The 21362-nt window shown below is 44.1% G+C and overlaps 1 protein-coding gene across 1 annotated transcript in view; it reads right to left on the reverse strand.

Annotated features, from left to right (window-relative positions):
- The window catches only part of LOC134354192 (eukaryotic translation initiation factor 4 gamma 2-like), a gene marked incomplete at its 5' end in the record, with an annotated part of 33405 nt that extends 19479 nt beyond the window's left edge, over positions 1 to 13926 (reverse strand). The window contains 8 exons of the mRNA XM_063063086.1: positions 1122 to 1232; positions 3533 to 3684; positions 4045 to 4111; positions 4226 to 4360; positions 5318 to 5420; positions 8253 to 8321; positions 9559 to 9624; positions 13853 to 13926. Coding sequence (XP_062919156.1) covers positions 1122 to 1232; positions 3533 to 3684; positions 4045 to 4111; positions 4226 to 4360; positions 5318 to 5420; positions 8253 to 8321; positions 9559 to 9624; positions 13853 to 13926 — 777 coding nt within the window. The remainder of the gene's footprint in view (positions 1 to 1121; positions 1233 to 3532; positions 3685 to 4044; positions 4112 to 4225; positions 4361 to 5317; positions 5421 to 8252; positions 8322 to 9558; positions 9625 to 13852) is intronic.
- Between the last annotated feature and the right edge of the window lie 7436 nt (positions 13927 to 21362).

The raw sequence follows: 21362 nt of genomic DNA on the forward strand, positions 1-21362 counted from the left end.
CATCAGCCACAGCAGACGACGAACCTCGAACTTCGACATCGAGGCGGGCAGTCATAGGAGAAGATGAGCTGCTTGCTCTAATGGAAACAGATGACACCCCAGTGTCCCACCACCCCAACCCGCGGACAGATACCAATTCACGGAGAATGCAGCGGTAGCCGGGAGGCACACAGCACATCTTTAAGAAAAAAGCCGAAATAAACATGTTAATTAATTAGGTGCCACCCAGCACGTAATTAATTAGCATGTTTAGTTCGGCTTTTTTCTTAAAGATGTGCTGTGCGCCTCCCGGCTACCACTGTACTCCTGCATGCTTCGCGGATTGGTATCGGTTCGCTGCCCAGAGGGTGGGGGCCGCTGCACCACCCAAACTCCGATTACTCAGTCTAACACACCATCATCAGTGTGCTCGGCAAGCTGTCTTCCCGATTCCCGTGACACTACACTGTACATACATTATTTCTACTTTATATAGGCTGTGTATTTTTACCTGTTATTTGGTATAATTTGGCAGCTTCATAGCTTAGTTACTGGAGAGCGCTTGCGCCATGTTTTTGCCGAAGGCGCTTGCGTGAGATTTTCGCTACAGAGAACAGTTCAGGCAATGATTGTGGAAAAGTATTTCTACTTTATATAGGCTGTGTATTTATCATATCATTCCTGCTTTTACTATATGTTACTGTTATTTCAGGTTTTGTGTTATTTGGCTTGATTTGGTAGGTTATTTTTTGGGTCTGCGAACACTCACAAAATTTTCCCATATAAATAAATGGTAATGGCTTCTTCGCTTTATGACATTCCGGCTTACGAACCCTTTCATAGGAACGTTCTACCTTCGGATGGCAGGGAAAACCCTGTACAGCAAAGAGGTGCACTGCTCTGCGTATGTTTCAAACAGAGCAAGCAAAAGTGGAGCTTCAGTGGAGGTGAAATCCCAGTCAGGGACAGCATCCAAGATTCAGGAATGCCGAATCCACCTTGCAAGTCCAATTCATTCACTTGTAGCTCAAAGGGACCACAGCTCATATGACCATTCTGCATCCAGCTAGCTACGATCTACTTGGCATGTTTATGTTTTAACTGAAACAATTAAATGAGGAAAAAAATCAATACCCATTTACCTTGGCCTTTTCATGGTCTAGTCTAGGTCCTACTGTCCTCATTATCTGACAGAGGCACTCCAAATCCTCCCCCATATCCTTAAGTTGGATCCTCTTCTTCTTTTCCAAAAGCTGAGGAAAAAAAATGGCAAGGTTGGTTAGCATTCATTTCGAGAGAACTAGAGTACAAAAGCAAGGATGCAGTGCTGAGGCTTTATAAGGCATAGGTCAGACCACAGAGTATTGTGAGCAGTTTTGAGCCCTTTATCTAAGAAAGGATGTGCCAGCATTGGAGAGAGTCCAGAGGCAGCTCACAAGTATGAAAGAGTTAACATGAGGAGCATATGATGACTCTGGGCCTGTACTAACTGGATTTCAGAAGAACAAAGGGGATCTAATTGAAACCTACCAAATTTTGAAAGGCCTAGACAGAGCGGATGTGGAGAGGATGCTTCCTAGACAGAGGACACAGCCTCAGAATAGAGGGATGTTCATTTAGAACAGATGAGGAGGGTGGTGAATCAGTTGAACTCACTGCCACAGACAGCTGTGGAGATCAAATCATTGGGCACATTTAAAGTTGTGGGTGATGTGTTTTTGATTAGTTGGGCATCAAAGATTACAAGGAAAAGGCAGAGAATGGGGTTAAGAGAAAAATAAATCCGTCAAACCACTTGATGGGACAAATGTCCGAATTCTGCACCTATGTCACCTGGCCTTTAAAACAATCCTTCTCATCTTAAAGAGATGCCCGCTATTATTTGATATCTCTATCCTGGGAAAAAGACCATCCCAGTAACAGTATAAAACAATTAAGCTTTCAAATCTATTAATCAACACATTGTCAAAATGTCCTATCCCAACTTGTCTTGGCCCCCAAAGCCTCAGACACTACTCCTTCCCACATTCCAAACAGACATTTCTATTGAAAACTATAAATACAAGAGGTTCTGCAGATACTGGAAATCCAGTGCAACACAAAATGCTGGAGGATAAGTCGCCGGGACTGGATGAGATGTACCCCAGGCTATTGTAGGTGGTGATGGAGGAAATTGCTGAGCCTCTGGTGATGATCTTTGAATCATCAATGGGGACAGGCGAGGTTCTGGAGGATTGGAGGGTTGCAGATGTTGTTCCTTTATTCAAGAAAGGGAGTAGAGATAGCCCAGAAAATTATAGACCAGTAAGTCTTACTTCAGTGGTTGGTAAGTTAGACATAGAACAGTACAGCACAGTACCGTCCCTTAAACCCTACCTCTCATATAACCCCCCACCTTAAATTCCTCCATATACGTGTCTAGCAGTCTCATAAATTTCACTAGTGTTTCTGTCTCCACTACTGACTCAGGCCAGGCAGTGCATTCCACGCACCAACCACCAAGTAAAAAAAAACCTTCCTCTAATATCCCCCTTGAACTTCCCACCCTTACCTTAAAGCCATGTCCTCTTGTACTGAGCAGTGGTGTCCCGGGCAAGAGGCACTGGCTGTCCACTCTATCTATTCCTCTTAATATCTTGTATGCCTCTATCATGTCTCCTCTCATTCTCCTTCTCTCCAAAGAATAAAGCCCTAGCTCCCTTAATCTCTGATCATAATGCATACTCACTAAACTAGGCAGCATCCTGATAAATCTCCCCTGTACCCTTTCCAATGTTTCCACATCCTTCCTATAGTGAGGCTACCAGAACTGGATACAGTACTTCAAACCAGAGTTTTATCGAGCTGCATCATTACCTCGCGACTCTTAAACTCTATCCCTCAACTTATGGAAGCTAACACCCCATAAGCTTTCTTAATTACCCTATCTATCTGCGAGGCAACTTTCAGGGATCTGAGGACATGTACCCCCAGATCCCTCTGCTCCTCATTACGAAGTATCCTGCCATTTACTTTGTACTCTGCCTTGGAGTTTGTCCTTCCAAAATATACCACCTCACACTTCCCCGGGTTGAACTCCATCTGCCACTTCTGCATCCTATCAATGTCTCTCTGCAATCTTCCACGATCCTCTACACTATCCACAACACCACCAAACCTTTGTATCGTCTGCAAACTTGCCAACTCACCTTTCTACCCCCACATCCAGGTCGTTAATAAAAATCACGAAAAGTAGAGGTCACAGAACCGATCCTTGTGGGACACCACTAGTCACAACCCTCCAATCCAAATATACTAGGAACTTAGCAAGTCAGGCAGCAACTATGGAAACGAATAAAAAGTCGATGCATCAAGCAGAGACGCTTCATCAAGATTGGAAAGGAAGTGGGAAGAATAAGGTGGTGGGCAGAGGGGAAGGAGTACAGATGATGCCCGATCTGCTAAGCTCCTCCAGCATTTTGTGCGAGTTGCTCTACTGAAAGCTTGTATGTTCACAACCTAAACCAAGCTGGAAAGAAACAACAAAACCAGCAATAAAAGCTAAGACACTTACTGTTTTGATGCACTTATGAAGGATAGATTCATGGATAAGATCAAGCTTGCCAAGCTCTCCAATGAATTTGATGTTGCCCAGCATTTTGATCTTGGCAATAGCCCGCTGCTCTTCCTCTTCATTTGAGAGGGGGCCATCATGCTTGTCATAGACTACACAAACAAAAATAACGTTTTGTTAAAAGACGACACCCAAATCTAGCGGTTAGCACGATGTTACTAAGGCTCGGGGCATTGGAGTTCAGAGACCCAATTCCAATGCCCTCTGTAAGCAACTTTGTATGTTCCTTCCCGTGTGCACAAGGGTTTTCTCCAGGTGCTCTGGTTTCCTCCCACAGTCCAAAGATGTTCCAATTAGTGGGTTAATTGGACATTGTAAATGGACTCGTGATGAGGCTAAAGTTAAAATGGTGGATTGCTGGGCTGCACAGCTCAAACGGCAGGAAAAGCCTATTCTGTGATGCATCTCTAACTACAATGATCTGCACTTAAGATAATTAAAATTGTACCCACCATCGACATTTCTGGTACGGTTTTCAAATTCATCTTGAAGTTTCGAAATCAAAAGGCGTCTGAATGTCTGGAAAGAAAAGGTAACAAGTAATTTATTTATTTTTAGAGGCAAGATCTAATGCATCTATCAATGTGCAGGCAAGCCAACAGCACTAGAATCATTGGGGTGAACTCCACTTACCGTACTTTGCTTGTGTTGTTGCAGCAAACCCTCTGGAGTTGGGCCATCAAAGTTAGGAGCATCCTCTGCTAGACGCAGGCATAACTGAGCATACAGTGAGCTATACTTGGGCTCTTCAAGGGCTTTGTCTACTATCTACAGCAGGGAAAGATTCCAAATTAAAGCAAAATATTCTCAGTGTTGGGTAAAGCAACAAAATGTTTTAGAAACCTAGAAACCCTACAGCACAATACAGGCCCTTTGGCCCAAAATGTTGTGCCAAACATGTACTTAATTTAGAAATTACCTAGAGTCACCCATAGCCCTATTTTTCTAAGCTCTGTGTTCCTATCCAGGAGCCTCTTGTAAGACCCTATTGTATCCGCCTCCACCACAATCACCAGTAGCCCATTCCAAGCATTCACTATTCTCTGCGTAAAAAAAACTTACCTGATATCCTCTCTGTACCTACTTCCAAGCACTTGCTCATCATCTATCATACAAAATATAGGTATACTAGAGCAGCAGTGAAGCAACAGGAGCTAAGGCAGGAAAGCCAGAGCATAAGAATTAATGCTCATCCCAATTACAAACACCTGCACGAGGCATGCATACTTCGACTAGAGGACACAGCCTCAGAATAGTGGGAAGTCCATTTAGAACAGATGAGAAGGAATTTCTTTAGCCAGAGCGTGGCGAATCTGTAGAATTCAATGAGCACAGACAGCTGTGGAGACCCAGTCATTGGGTATATTTAAAGAGGTTGATAGGTTCTAATTAGTCAGGGTGACAAAGATTACAGGGAGAAGGCAAGAGAATGGATTTGAGAGGGATAATAAAATCAGTGATGAAATGGCCTACTTCTGCTCTTGAAATCATGTGCTTAACATTCACAAGAAATTTCAGAAAGCAAAAGTGAATGCGAATTCATTACCTTACAAAGTAGATGAAGCAAATAGAAGAAAGAATCCACAAATCAGAAAGAATGGGAAACATTTGGTATGACAAGATTGAAAATAAGAAGCTTGCAGAGGACAAATAACTATACAGTTAAGCTAGGCTGCATACTGTAAAAATTAATCTGATTAGCAGCCCAGCTATTTTTGAACTCACCAGTAAAATGATCCCTTTTAGGACCAGTTTTGAGTCTACACCCACATTGAGGAGCTCAAGGCATAGCTTGTCAAACTTCTCTGGAGTAAGCTTGTTCAAAATGCTGCAAGAGGAACCAGATGATTAATGCACTCAAACTGACTAGTTTCAAGTTGAGAGCCAATCAAGACATCACTGCTGGGTACTTTCCCAGAACACCAAGACGAGGCAAAGCATTCAAGCTATTCTTTTTTTAAAAAAACGCCAGAATTAAAGCTGTTCATGAATTCAAAATACAAATTATGAACCATGGATAACAAAAAAATAGATACAATTATGCATAAGATAAAATATAAAGCAGTCTGTTGATTTGAGTATCTAGAACAAGTTATGAATAATCATAATTTCTATCACTATAATTTCTAAAAACTGTTCTCAAGTAAAATGAACAATATTTGTTGGAGGTTACATTACTTCACAAAACACTGGTTAGGCTACACATGCAATATTGGGCTGTTCTAAAATGCCACTAAGGAGTGCAGCGATTCATCAGGATGCTAAACAGAATGAAAATCATTAGGTCTGATAGGATAGATTCGATTTCCCTGGAGCAAAACACTGACTCGATAGAGGCACAAGCATAGATAGGCAGACTCTTTCCCAACCCCCCTCCCAATCACAGTTAAGAAAGGCCATAAAGAAAAACCTGGGAACTATAGACTAGTAAAGCTAACATCTGCAGTAGATAAATTACTTAACAGGACCCCAAGGTTAACATACAAACAACTGAAAAGATGGATTGATCACGAATAGTCTGCACAGTTCATGTCCAATAACAACGTGGTCAGGGCTGCAGACATGTTTTATGTGGACTTCAGAAAGGCCTTGCTCAGGTTCCAGCTGGACAACTAGCTAATTTCATATACAACTGGCTTAATGGTAGGAACCAGAGGATGATAGTGGAAGATTGTTTTTCCAAATGGAGGCCGGTGACTAGTGGTATTCCCTAGAGGTCAATACTAGGCCCAAGAATGGTCCTGGGAAGTGTAGAACAGGGGAACCTACGAGGACAGGTCCCTGAAAGTGGCGTCACAGCAGTTGGGATGACACACAGGCCTTCAGTTAGGACGGAGTATAGAAGCTAAGATGTAATGGAGCCTGTGTACAACTCTCCTTTGCTCGACATCTTCTGGATAGGTCATGAAACCATATATTTCACTTTTTATGTCTTGAATGTGACTGAAACTGTTTGAGCCTGTGATTTGCAGTTTGGAGATCATTAGAGTGTTCCAAGGCTCTGCAGTCTCCAGGAGAACTCCAGGAGGCAGGGGCAGCATGTGCAAGCTCATGGCAAGAAGGCTGCAAGCTGATGTTCAACTCCAAGTGATGAGGGAGCAACTGAAACAGATAAAAATGGAAGTTGAGTACTGGCTACTTGCTTTTTGGATAGAGGCTTGGACTAAAGACTCCTACCCCACTCCAGGTTTTTTAAAAATATATATTCTGTGTTTTTCGCCCAATCTTTCTCATTTACATGTGTGGGGGAGGGGGATTTAGCAGTCAAAGAGCCTGTTCAGTTTGTGATTTTTGTGTGGGGGGTGGGGTACTAGGGATCTGGGGTTGATGATCATGCTGTCGTTCTCTGTCGGTTCTGTGGCTATTTGGAAAAGATCAGAGTTGTGTACTTTGATAATAAATGAACCTTTGTAATGCTGCTGTTGTACAAGACATTGACAAGGGTACACTTGCAATATTTGTTTAGTTTTGCACACTATGCTAAAGGATTAAACTGGGGATTGTGCTAAGGAGATTTACAAGGATGTTGCCAGAACTTGAGGGATGAAGTATGACCTTAGAGGTGTATAGAACTATAAAGAGCATAACTGAGCAGCACGGACAATCATGAAATGATCAAATGCATCAACGATGTACTGCTTTCCTTCATGTCCTTGGAAGCTAAGGCTACCCTGAAGTTGAACTGCTGCACCATAACCCACCCAGATTACAGGGTTATGGCAAAGCTTAAATCCACAAGCATACCACAGATATGACAAGATTCATGTGAATTTGTATCAGACTGGGCTATTTGTTTTGACATGGCAACAAGAGACTGAACAAGCAGCACTGTAAACCACACATGCCTTGATAAAACAAAGATATAAACCAGAGAACAAGACAGCCAAATCCTTTCACAGCCAACAGATTCATTAATTAACATTTACAAATGACTGCAAATCCAAATGAATGGAACCATATTATGATGTTTCCAGTGCAGATGAAGCACACAACGGAAATAATCACATTTAACTAAAGAAAGAACTCCATTTCTCAACTGATGGACTTAATGCTGTTCAAGGCAAACACTTGAAAATTCACAAGCTGCGGGGCATGTCTGGAGGACGTGCAATGTCACTCCATCTATAGCCATTATCCTAATCATCTGTTGTAAAGCATGCCAGACTGCTAATCTGTCACAAGGACATCCCACCAAATTACAGTCAAGGCTCACACGTACAGTTCAGAATAATTCATACTGCCAAGGGACAACTTGACAATTCTCTCAGCCCATTCAGAAATTAACGAATGCAATTCACGCAATGCTGTCGATCAAATAAACAAAACTCTGCCACAGAGTCCCAAGCCCAGCTGTGAACGCGCAAGGGTTAAAGGGACATGGCAAATATTTTGGCCTCCCAAGGAAACAATGTATAATTATAATTTATATTTTTATTGCGTATTGCAATATACTGCTGCCACAAATTTCATGACATATGCCAATGATATTAAACCTGACTGAAAAATCCCACTTCACTCAAAGCAGTACAAGGTAAATTTACACAGCCAAAGCAGCCTGCTCACAATATACTCCCTCCCATAAAAAAAATTCAAGATTCCAGATTTAAACGCTGCAGACCAAATATGCACCAGTACAAGTTAACTTTTTAAATAAACTCACCCTCTGACTTTCCTGAAGATTCCATCTTGTCGTTCTTTCTCATTCAAGGAGTTGACATCTCGTTTAGTGCTTCATGAAGGTACCCATCTCTGACCGCTAGGCCCTGGGGGGGGGGGTGGGGGGAGAAGAGGGAGAACATTCCCCCCCCCCCAGGAACCGGCTGTCGAGAGATAGGAACAGAGTCTATAACAGTCGTTCAAAACAATTCATTACCGCTAACCTCAAAGTTTAAAGTAAATTTATTAACAAAGCACTGTACACTTCCCTGAGATTTATTCCGATCTACTATTCAAAGTTAACAGATGTTGCAACAACGCCTTGGGATAGTCAAAATCCCAGTAACAAAAGTACCAGCATACAGCAAATCCCAATGTATACTGCCAAATACAAAATACTGGAGGAACTCAGCAGGCCAGGCAGCATCTATGGAAAAAAGCACATTTGACTTTTCAGGCTAAAACCCTTCCGGGTTCCACTGTGATCTTTTCCATAGATGCTGCCTGGTCTGCTGAGTTCCTCCAGCATTTTGTACGTTGCTTGGATTTCCAGCATCTGCAGATTTTTTCGTGATTTGTATACTGCCAAATGGCTACAATTAAGACATTATCTATTTATCCAGAGATACTGCCTGGAATAGGCCCTTCCAGCCTAATGAGCCTGCACTGCCCAGCAACCCACCGATTTAACCCTACCCTAATCCCTGGACAATTTATAATGCCCAATTAGCCTACTACCAGTAGGTCTTTGGAGGCATTGGAGTGGCAGGAATTTAATCCAGGTCACTGGCACTGTAAAGTGATGTGCTAACCATGATGCTCCTGTGTGCTTAAAGACAGGAATTAAATATTTACTGATGCAAGTATCTGTAACTGCTAACATGCCAGTGAATAACTTTGATTTCTGCACACAGGGGATTTCATTGAAGCCAATCGAATATTGAAAGACCTAGAAAGAGCGAACGTGGAGAGGATGCTTCCTATAGTGGGGGAGTCTAGGACCAGAATCATTGAGTATATTTACATTGGTACATTCTTGATTAGCCAGGGCATCAAAGGTTACAGGAAGAATGCAGGAGAATGAGGTTCAGAGGGATAATAAATCAACCATGGAATGACAAAGCAGGTCAATGCCCCGAATGGCCTAATTCTGCTCCTATGTCTTTTGGTCAACCCATTTAACGTGATGTATATCTGCAGTTATTTCACCTATGGTGCAGCACACTGCACACTTACGTTACGAAGTCAAGCTGAAGATTTCATAACTTAAGCCACACAAATGGAAAAACCTTGAAAGAGTTAATAGTTACCTGTTGCTGGCAGTCTTGGGATAGTGCTGAGGCGCACCCCTACCTCCTCCTCCGCCCGAAGAAGCACTAAAGACACGAAAATATTGTAAAGACCTTTATTTACTTTGGCACAACTTTAAATATGCCATAAACTCACACTTCTTACTACAGGTAATGGATAGTAATACATCTCCACCACGAAGAGAAGCCAGTCTAGAAAAACCAATCGTCTCCAATAAGGGCAAGTGGCTATTGGCACATAACATCACTACAAAAAAAAATAAGAACTGAAGTTTGGCCTCCAGTTGAAGTTGATATTTGTTGCTGTCAGCATCAGCAGGAGACACTAACAAGAATTTTCCAGTATTCAGGATTGAGGGTCTCAAACTCCAGATGAACAACCATGAACCAGCAATAGTGTAATCAATGAACCTACTGCCCCAGAGTGACATCTTCCATTCCAGCAAAGCCAACGGGTTACAACAATCAATGCCCGAGGCATCATCTTGGGATTGGGCTGGTAGCCCACTGCAATGCGCACCCTTGATATTCTGTGCTGAATATCCTGGGGAAATTAAACTTTTAATTTGAAAATAAGTGCTCAAAACAGACTTGGTGCACCAAAGTATTTTACCCATTTTGCTCGCCACAGTCCTGAGGAGTCAAACAACTTGCGAAGAGGGAGAGTTTTAAAAGAGCAAGCAGGAGCAATTGACAAATTTTGTGCGCCAGGGATCCCAAGACATTGGATTGCACACAATTAGAGGCTAGAACCAATAAAAAACTTGCACTAAGCAGAGCAGCTATTGCATAAGGGGGCCAGTGTTGAAGTGGGGTTGACTGGGGAGAGAGAAAAGGTAGTCAGTGCAGAGTACTCCTGCGGCTGTTCTCCTCAACAGGTATGGATAAAACAGTATCCGCTTTGGATACTGTTTGGGGATGGGGATAGGTGGGGAGGATGGCCACAACAGTCAAGTCTGGTTCTGTGCCTCAGAGGGAAGGGAAGAGAAGAGGTGAGCCAGTGATGGGATTCCATGATTAAGTGAACAGATAGGAGGTTCTGTGAAAGAACGAGATGCTGTATGGTTTGTTGCCTGCCGGGTGCCAAAATCAGGGACATCTCTGATCAAGTCCAAAGCATTCTTAAATGGGAGGGAGAGTACTTATGGTCCCTGCCAGTTCCAATGACATGCGTAGAATGGATGATGAGGTGATGTTAAAGGATATAACCCCCAGGGTTGTACTTTCCATGCCACGTGCTAGTGATATCAGAAATGGGAAGACCATACAGTTTAACACATGGCAAAGGAGTTGGTGCAGAGGGAGGGCAACATATTTTTGGATCACTGGACCCACCTTTAATGGACTGTCTTCAAGGGAAAGTGGGTCCTGTGCAGAAGGGCTGGTTTGCACCTGAACCGGAGAGGGACTAATATCCTAGCAGAAAACGGTCAGGAAACAAAGGTCGATCATGGTGAGACTAATGTCCTGAGCTATGTATAGTAGTGATGACACTGCCGCCATCAGTTAAGATTTGACTGCAGGAGGGGCAGGACTGGCAGTTCAGTGTTCCAGGGTTCCTTTGTTTCAGACTGATATAGCTGAAGGCATTACTAGTCAGGGGAAAAGATACAGCGATGCTCACTCAGGACGAACTGTAAAAGCCCATCTAATGAGGCTTTATGAGTAAAACTGAACATAAGAAAGGTATCATGTTAAAGGGACTATATTAGGAAATGAGACAGGACAGGTAACAGGAGCAGCTGTTGGGAAGGGTTTAAAACTTGTTGGGAAGGATTTAAAACTAATTTGGCAAGGGTATGGGAACCGAAGTGAAGGAACTCAGGATACGACAGATGGTTAAAAAAAGCAAAGATGGCATGCAGTCAGAAAGGGCAGGTAGATGATAGAACAAAATTGTAGCCAGCAGGGTGAATATCAGTACACTAGTGTTATATCTCAATGACAGAATAGAAGAAGAAGGTGGATGATCTTGTTGCACTATTACATATTGCCAGGTATGATGCTGTGGCCATCAATGAATCATTACTGAAAGACTGCTGTAATTGGGAACTGAATGTCCAAGGTTACACATTGTATTAAGAGGGATAGGAAAGTAGACAGAGGGGGTGGTGCGGCTCTGCCATGGCACCAAATCATCAGAAAGATGTGACATAAGATTGGAAGATGTTGAATCCTTGTGGGTTTGAGAAACTGCAAGGATAAAAGGTCCCTGACGGCAGTTATATACAGCCCTCCCAACAGTAGCTGGGATGTGGACCACAGATTACAACAGGAAATAGAAAAGGCGTGTCAAAAGGGCAACGTTGTGATAGTCATGGGAGTTTTCAACATGCAGGTCAATTGGGAAAATCAGGTTGGTAATGGATCTTAAGAGTGAGTTTGTTGATGTCTACAAGATGGCTTTTTAAAGCAGTTTGAGCCTACTAAGGAATCAGCAAAAATTAGCAGGAAGATAAGAGGATTGGGAAGCTTTTTAAAATCTACAGAAAGCAACCAAAATCATCAGGAGATAAAAGATAATATGAAAGCCAGCAAGCAATATCAAGGTGGATAGAAAAAGTTTTTTTCAAGTATATAAAAATAAAAGTGATGAGAATGGATATAAGACCACTAGAAAATGATACCAGAGAAATAATAACAGGGAACAAGGAGATAGCAGATGAACTCAATTAGTATTTTGCATCAGTCTTCATTGTGGAAGACACTAACAATGTGCCAGGGATTGAAAGATGTGAAGAAAGAGACATGAGTGCAGTTACTATTACAAAAAAGAAGGTGCTCAAGAAGCTGAAAGACCGAAATGTGCATACATCACCTGAACCAGATGAACTGCACTCTAGGGATCTGAAAGAGGTAGTGGTAGATTGCGGAGGCATTAATGATCTTTCAAAATTAGTTGGGCTCTGGCATGGTGCCAGAGGACTGAAGAATTGGAAATGTCACTCCACTCTAGAAAGGAGGAAGGCAGCAGAAAGGGAATTATAGACCAGTTAGCCTGACCTCAGTGATTGGGAAGATTTGTTAGAGTCAATTGTTAAGGGTAAGGTGAGAGTACTTGGTGACACAGGACAAGATAGGACAAATTCAGCATGGTTTCCTCAAGGGAAAATCTTGTCTGACAAACCTGTTGGAATTCATTGAGGAGATAAGTAGGATAGATACAAGGGATGCAGTGGATGTTGTACATTTGGACTTTCAGAAGGCCTCTGACAAGGTGCCACACATGAGGCTAGTAACCAAGTTAAGAGCCCATGGTGTTACAGGAAAGTTACACAAAAGGATGCATAACTGGAAAAAGTGTACCTTCACTGCCATGCCAAGCAATTTCAAAAGGATAGTCAAAAGTCAACCACAGTACTGTGCCAACTTAATCACAACTTCGCCTCAAAAAAAAAAGGGAGAAACGCAACAGGTCAAGCAGCATCTGTGAAGGGATACAGTTGATATCTCAGGTCAAGACTTTGCCATGTTTCAGTGAAGACAAGGTTGCACATCTTTTTCAATCTATGTGGGGATAAAATCCCAATTTCCTGACCAATACTCATTTATATTCAATCTGTTAACCCCACTTGTTGAGCATTGCCAATGTGCAGGCAGCTACATTTCATACTAGAATAATGACCATGCTTAAAGTATTTCAAGAATAAAGCACTTCAGTACACAGGGCTGAAAATGAATTAATACTTAAGCACATCACAATTCTAAGGCAGACATTGGAAGTGAGAGAGCAGGTTCACAAGAATGATTCCAGGAATGAAAGGGTTAACATACAATGACTCTGGGCCTGTACTCACTGGAGTTTAGAAGAAAGAGGGGTAATCGCACTGAAGCCCATCATATAAAGAAAACCCTTGATAAAGCGGACGGGGTAAGAATGTTTCTTACAGTGGGGGAGGTTACAATAGAGGGATGTCCATTTCAAACAGATGAGAAGGAATTTCTTTAGCCAGAGGGTGACGGGTCTGTGGAATTCATTGCCACAGGTGGCTGTGGAGGCCAAGTCATTGGGTATATTTAAAACAGAGGCCGATAGGTCCTTGATTAGGCAGGATGACAAAGGTTATAAGGAAAAGGCAGTAGAATGGGCTTGAGCAGGATAATAAATCAGCTATGAAGGAATGATGGAGCAGACCTGATGAGCCAAATGACAATTTTACTCTCATGTCTAATGGTCTTTTGAAAATCTATACAACTAAAAAAAGGTACTACTACCTTAGAAATTACCATTCACTGTGCCCTGCTACTTCCTTACAAATAGCAATTAAAAGCAGATAACAACACAAGAAGGTACCTGAAACGAGAAGCAACCCCTTCTGCAATCACACTCTCCACTTTGGCGGCTTGATAAAACGAAAAACTTCCAAAAGAAGAATATTAAAGGGAAGGGAAGGGAAAAAGAGTTACCTAGGAGAGAGAGAGAAAATAAAACAATCAGCCTGGTGATCTAACACGGCATCTCCCCCAATGATGAATCACCATCTTACTCCACCCAGTCCAACGCACAAAAGGAGGAACAGTACTGAACAAAGGGGAAAATGGCCGTACCGCCCAGCTCTGACGAAATGCCGGAAAAAACTGGCTCAATCAAAAATCTTTTGATCAATGATGTCACGGAGCTACGAACAGCAAGATTATTTTTCCACCGACCCGAGTGATAAGAGGAGACGATGGGTGGGCTCAACACCTACAAAGGACCACAATCAAAGGCATGGAGGGGAAGGAGAGAGAAGGGGCTAGGAAAATTGACTGAAGCAAGCAAAACATAGACAGGATATATCACCGTAGATGGAAGATACAGAGAAGACAACATACAAACTAAAGAAAGGGTGTATGGGTGAGGAGAGTACTCCAAATACTAACGAACACAGCAAAACACTGACAAAACTCAAGAGGGGAACCATAGTTCCCCACAACAGGAAGAAAGGGAAATTGGTCAGCCAGCCGCCGGAGAAGGACGGCGAGGGCTACAAAAAGGGTTACCGGCCAGGGGGAGGAGGTGAGGAAAGGGAGGACGGGCACATCAATCACTAAGGACCTCATCATCCAGGACATGCCCTCTCCTCATCAAGCAGGAGATCGAGAAGACACACACTCAACGTTTTAGGAACAGCTCCTTCCCCTCTTGTCATCGGATTTTTTGAACGGACCATGAACCCATGAACAATACCTCGGTATACATTCCTTTCTCTCTTGTACCAATTTAAATATACATATTTACTGTGTTACAGTTTATCATTATGTATTGCACAGTAGTTGCCGGAAAACAACAAAATCCCGGTGATATTGAACCTCACTCCGGCAAGGGAGGAGGGGGGTAAAGCACAAAACTTGAATGCTGGAGGGTGGGTGGTGTGGAGTGTGAAGACAAAGAACAGGAGCCGGCCAGTCGGCCGAACAGGGTGCATCGGCCAACACCCAAGTTGTCGGGACCGTCCACCCTACCCTCTCTTCTACAGTAAAATCGCGGTGAGGTGAAACAGGGCGGATGACCAGGCAGGGCGCCGGGGAAGAGATCACTACCCTTCCAACTCTGCACTCCACAAGCGGGCACAAATAAAGTGGCGGCGCTGGGTGGGGGGGGCGGAACAGGGCGTAGCACCGGGATCAGCAATCACTTTCCCTCCTCACCCCGACACAAAGCGAACACCACGAGCATTGATACGCTAATTACTAAAGAGCAAGCCGACCCTCCCTCCAAAAATGAGAGCGAACTCGAAGCCGAGGCCCCACGGCAAGGCGCCGCCATTTTGTGAGCGGCGGCGGCCACAAAATGGCGGCGGGGAGACTCACCTCGGCGGCCTCGCAGCCCCAGTCAGCGCCAGGCGTCTTCAGCCGCTCTCACCCACAGACTAAAAGAAAAAGAAAAAAACAGCGACGAAGAGGCGGAAACGATCATTAACTTATCGCTCGGCCGCTCCCGCTCTACATAGAGGGCAGCACCGTGCGGGAGCTGTCAGCGACCGGGACAAAGAGACGGAGCTCCGCCGCAGCCGCCGCCACTCCGCCTAATGGCTTCTCTTACCCAGAAAGCAGCGCGCCACGCCGCGCAACCCAACTTTATTTCCGGCCCCCCGCTCTTTTTTGTTATTTTTCCCTCTTTCGTTCACGCCTGTCCGCCCCCACGCATGCGCGTTTCCCTACACAACCAAACCTGAAAATATGTCTTCACCCTTTGATTGATACCAGGGCTGCGCCAGTCACGCCGTCTCGTTGTATGATACAGCCCGCCCCCTCCACCAATCAGACTGAGCGGACCTACGGCCTCTCATGCTGATTGGACATCCACTTCAATGAAGCCGCACTGCGGTTTGAAGAGTTTGGCCACGCCCCCCGGTGTTTTTTATGATGCCCATCACAGCAGACCACGCCCACAGAAGGCCTAGTCACGAGTAATTTGGCCAATGCTCTTTTTCCCCGCCCCTCTGGTCGTGTCTGATTGGGTGTTTCGGGAGCATTCAGATTGCCCCCGACTTATTTCAACTGTCAATCAATACAGTTACATGAGGCGATCCAAGGGACCGTCCTTAATAAAGGCTGTTTACATCAAACAGGGGGTCTATTCATCAAACTAAGTCATTTCTTGTTTACAAATGATGTAAGTTATACATACAGTTGTACAGTCAGCCCATGATGTTGTGTGGACTTACGGCACCATCAATCTCATCAATCCTTCCTGCAGAGCCCACCATCTTTTAATATAAGTCGTAGATGACCCTACAATCCCTGGTAGTGCATTCCAGGGACCCGCCACTCTCTGTGGGAAAAAAACTTACCCCTAACATCTCCAGTCACCTTAAACTGATGTCCTCTTGGTACTTGTCGCGCTGGGAAAGTGGTGCTATCTGTCCACTTTGTCTGTGCTTCCCGGAACACCGTATTCTCCTACGGTGTTATCAATCGGGATTATCATTTCAGAGCGTCTGGCCCAGACCCAGCACGTAAGTGCAATTACAAAGAAAACATGGCAGCGCCTCTACTTCCTTAGAAGTTTGCAAAGATAAGTCATGATTTCCAAAGCTTTGACAGACTTCTGTAGATGTGGAGAGTATTTTGACCGGTTGGAACAGTGATCACAGTATGATCGAGTTCACTTTGAAATTTGAGAAGGAGAAACTAAATTCCAATATGTCGATATTTCAGTGGAATAAAGGAGATTACAATCGCATGTAAGGGGAACTGGCCAAAGTTGACTGGAAAGGGACATTTGCAGGAAGGACAGCAGAGCAGCAATGGCTGGGGTTTCTGCGAAAAATGAGGGAAGTGCAAGACAGATATACGAGGGGTGATTGATAAGTTCATGGCCTAAGGTAGAAGGAGTCAAATTTAGAAAACCTAGCATATTTATTTTTCCTACATTTACACACTTAGTCCAGCGGTTGTGGAGCATACGGAGTCCTTCTTTGTAGAAGCTGGTGTCTTGGACCTCCAGAAGTGGTCCACAGCAGGGGTGATTGATAAGTTCATGGCCCAAGGCAGAAGGAGATGAGTTATTAACTTCAAACTTTCTGCATTTTCACTCAAAGAGTTGAACTGCACATGCATGTAACAAGAGCTGTATAACTCATCGCCTTCTACTCAGGGCCACGAACTTATCAATCACCCCTGCTGTGGACCACCTAAAGGTCCAAGATGCTCTTGTTACATGCACCCAGAGGAAACCCACGCAGGCCACCTTCTACCTCTGGCCACAAACTTATCAATCACCCCTCGTATTCCAAATAAGAAGAAATTTTCAAACGGAAGAAGGACACTACCATGGCTAACAAGTGAAGTCAGAGCCAAAGTAAAAACAAAAGAGAGGGCTTATAAGGAAGCCAAAGCTAGTGGGAAGATAGGGGATTGGGAAGCTTTTAAAAACTTGCAGAAGAAAACTAAGAATGTCATTAGGAAGGAAACGATGAATTCTCTTGGGCTGTATTCTCTGGAGTTCAGGAGAATGAGGGGGGATCTCATAGAAACATTCCAAATGTTAAAAGGCCTGAACAGATTAGATATGGCAAAGTTATTTCCCATAGTACAGGACAAGAGGGAACAACTTCTGGATTGAAGGACGTCCATTTAGAACAGAGATGCGGTGAAATTACTTTAGTCAGAGAGTGGTAAATCTGTGGAATTTGTTGCCACGAGCGGCTGTGGAGGCCAAGTCATTGGGTGCATTTAAGGTACAGATAGATAGGTTCTTGATTAGCCAGGGCATCAAAGGGAATGGGGAGAAGGCAGGGGAGTAGGGATGACTGGAAGAATTGGATCAGCCCATGATTGAAAGGTGGAGCAGACTCAACGGGCTGAATGGCCTACTTCTGCTCCTATATCTTATGATCTTATGGGTAAAGCCCTGTGCTGGTCCATGCCAACCTTATCATGGGCCCAATGACTAACACCACCCTTTACAATACCAGGGGCCCGGGTTCAATTCCCACCACTGTCTGGGAGGAGTTTCTACGTTCTCCCCGCGACTGCATGGGTTTCCTCCGGGTGCTCTGTTTCCTTCCACGTTCCTGGTTATTGTATATTGCCCTGTCACTAGGCTAGGGTTAAATTGGGGGTTGCTGGGTGGTGCGGCTCAAAGGGCCAGAAGAAGTAAATATATTATCATCCCTGCTCGTCCCAGTTGCCCATGTTTGCCCCATAAACCTCCTAGCCCCTCCCCTCCATGTACCTTCCCAAATGATGCAATTGTACCCACCTCAAGCGCTTCCTCTTCAGCTACTCACTGTCTGAGAAGATTAGGCATTGAGCATGAGAGATGACTGAAGAGAGATCTACAAGATGGCAATAGGTCTATACCATGCTATTAATGCAAATATCTTATCAGCCAATCACGTGGCAGCATTCCAATCCATAAAAGCATGCAGACATGGTCAAAAGGTTCATTTGTTGTTCAGACCAAACATCAGAGTGAGGAAGAAATGTGATGCAAATGACTTTGACTGTAAAATGATTGTTAGTGCCAGACGGGGTGGTTTGAGTATCTCAGAAACCGCTGATCTCCTGGGATTTTCTCACACAACCATCTCTAGAGTTTACAGAGAATGGTGCAAAAAAACAAAAAAAAAGTCCATTGAGCAGCAGTTCGATTTCAACACTTAAGAAAAATTTGGATAGGTATGTGGATGGTGTGAGTGTGGAGAGAGATAGTCACATTGCAGGTTGATGGAACTAGGCAGATTTAGCACAGACTAGATGGGCCAAAAGGCCTGTTTCTGTGCTGTAGTGTTCTATAACTCTTGGACACTATGTTGGTCAAGGCCTCAGCAATCTATCCGAACTTCCCTTAAATGGTGCAACTGAACCTACATCCACCATTTCTGCTGGCAGCTTGTTCCACACTCCCACCACCCTCTAAGCGAAGAAATTCCTTCTCAGGTTCCCCTTAAACATTTCACCTTTCACCCTTAACCTCTAGTTCTGCTCTCAGCCAACCTCAGAAGAAGCCGGCCTTGCATTTACTCTGTCGAAATCCCTCGCAATTTCCTCTGTCAGATTTTCCCTCATTCTCCTACGCTCCAGGGAATAAAGTTCAAACCTGTTCAACCCTTCCCTACCTGTTGGATATGTTAGGGGTTCACAAGAAACAGGGTTAGTGCTGGAATATGGTCCTGAGGTCAAAGACCAGTCAGCAAGGAATGTGTGTTCTTTGACCACACTCAGAAAGGTGGAATCCGTCATTAAGGACCCCCATCACCCAGGACATGCCCTGTTCTCATTGCCACCATCAGGAAGGAGGTATAGAGACCTGAAGGCACACTCTCAATGATTCAGGAACAGCTTTTCCTCCTCTTTCTTTTTACAAAATATCTTTATCACAAATTCAGTGCTGCAATATATACGAACCAGTGACTAACACAATTACGACACTACAGACAGACAACACACATTAAACTAAAATGTTTCCATCTCTGTCAATGACGGCACTAACCTCCTGCGGAGCCCAACGGTCCCAGAACGCCTCTATGGTCGCTGTGGACTGCGTGTGTTCCTTCTCAATATTTACCCAGGCATGAACATACCCCCTAAACATTGCTAGGCAGTCTGCCCGGGCAGATCTTCCCGCCACCCGTTTCCAGGACCCACGGATGGCTGATTTTGCCAGCCCAAGGAGCAAGTTGACAGGGACATCCTCATCCCTCCATGCCCCCCTCCTTACTGGATGACCGTATATAAATACGGGGCTAAAATATAACCAGAAGGCGAGAAGCAGCCCATGCAGATACGTAAAGAGGGGCTGCAGCCTCACACGTTCCATGTGTGCCAGTACACAGTCTGGTCCAGTCCGCAGAAGTGGCAATGCAGCTGGGAGATCCGCGTACAAACTGAAGGACTTATTGCAGGGCTGCCACTCAATTTCTGAATGGATATTGAACCCATAAACACCACCTCACTGCTTTTTTATTTCTGTTATTTTGCACTTCATATTTAATATATTTATATTTATTGTAATTCAGTTTTTTTCCCTTATTGTGCATTGCTATATCTGCTACTGCAAAGACAACAAATTTCACAACATATACTAGTATTAAATATATTTAATATACTAGTGATATTAAACCTGATTGTGAGGTTTAAAATCAGTCACTGTATATTCAGCCTGTGACAATGCGGCTGGGTAGGGTGCCGTGAGACAGTGGGCAGCACTGCTGCCTTACAACACTCAAACTGGGATTAGAATTGGGTTAGGGTTAGGCATTGTCACATACGGAGATACGGCGAAAAGCTGGTCTTGCACACTGTTCATACAGATCAGATCATTACTGTTGAGCTGGAGCAAGGGAAAACATTAACAGAATGCAGAATAAAGTGTCACAATTACAGAGGGAGTGCAGTGCAGGTAAACAATAAGCTGCAAGGTCATACCGAGATAGATTGTGAGGTCAAAAGCCATCTGAATAGACAAGGGCATCACTCAATAGTCTGATTCTACAGCCAGATACGAGCTGTGCTTGAGCGCGGTGAAATGTGCTTTCAGACTTTTGCATCATCTGCCCAGTGGGAGAGGGGAAAGATGTCCGGTATAGATGGGCTCTTTGGTTATGTTGGCTGCTTTACTGAGGCAGTGAGACGTGTAGACAGAGTCCATGGAGGGGAGGCTGGTTTCTGCGATGTGCTGAGCTGTGTGCACAGTTCCCTGCAGTCTTACAGTCCTGGCAGAGCAGTTGCCGTACCACGCTGCGACGTGTTGAGATGGGATGCTTTGGTCAAAATTGGTGAGGGTGGATGAGGACGTGCCGGATATAGAACAGGGACAGGCCATTCGGCCCACAATATAGACAGTACAGCACAGCAACAGGCCATTCGGCCCACAACATAGAACAGTACAGCACAGCAACAGGCCATTCGGCCCACAACATAGAACAGTACAGGACAGGAACAGTCTGTTCGGCCACAATATAGAACAGTACAGCATAGGCCATTCGGCCCACAACATTGAATAGAGCAGATTTAGGCCATTCAACCCATTGAATCTACTCTGCCATTCCATCATGGCTGATTTATTATCACTCTCAACTCCTGCCTTCTTCCATGTTACCTTTGACACCCAGACTAAAGAAATTATCAACTTCCATTTTAGATATACCTAATAACTTGGCCTCCTTGTCTGTGCCAATAAATTCCATAGATTCACCACCAAAGTAAAGAAGCATGATTGGAAAATCAAGGGAATTTGGTGACAGTAGGTTACAGGGAAAATTATTGCAATGAGGTGGAATAGGATTGTCTAGATGACAAACAAGAAAGCTCACTGACACCTCTACTTCCACGGGAGGCTAAAGAAATTTGCCACGTCCCTGATGAATCTTACC

Source organism: Mobula hypostoma, chromosome 11, assembly GCF_963921235.1.
Source record: "Mobula hypostoma chromosome 11, sMobHyp1.1, whole genome shotgun sequence".
Lineage (NCBI taxonomy): Eukaryota > Metazoa > Chordata > Chondrichthyes > Myliobatiformes > Myliobatidae > Mobula > Mobula hypostoma.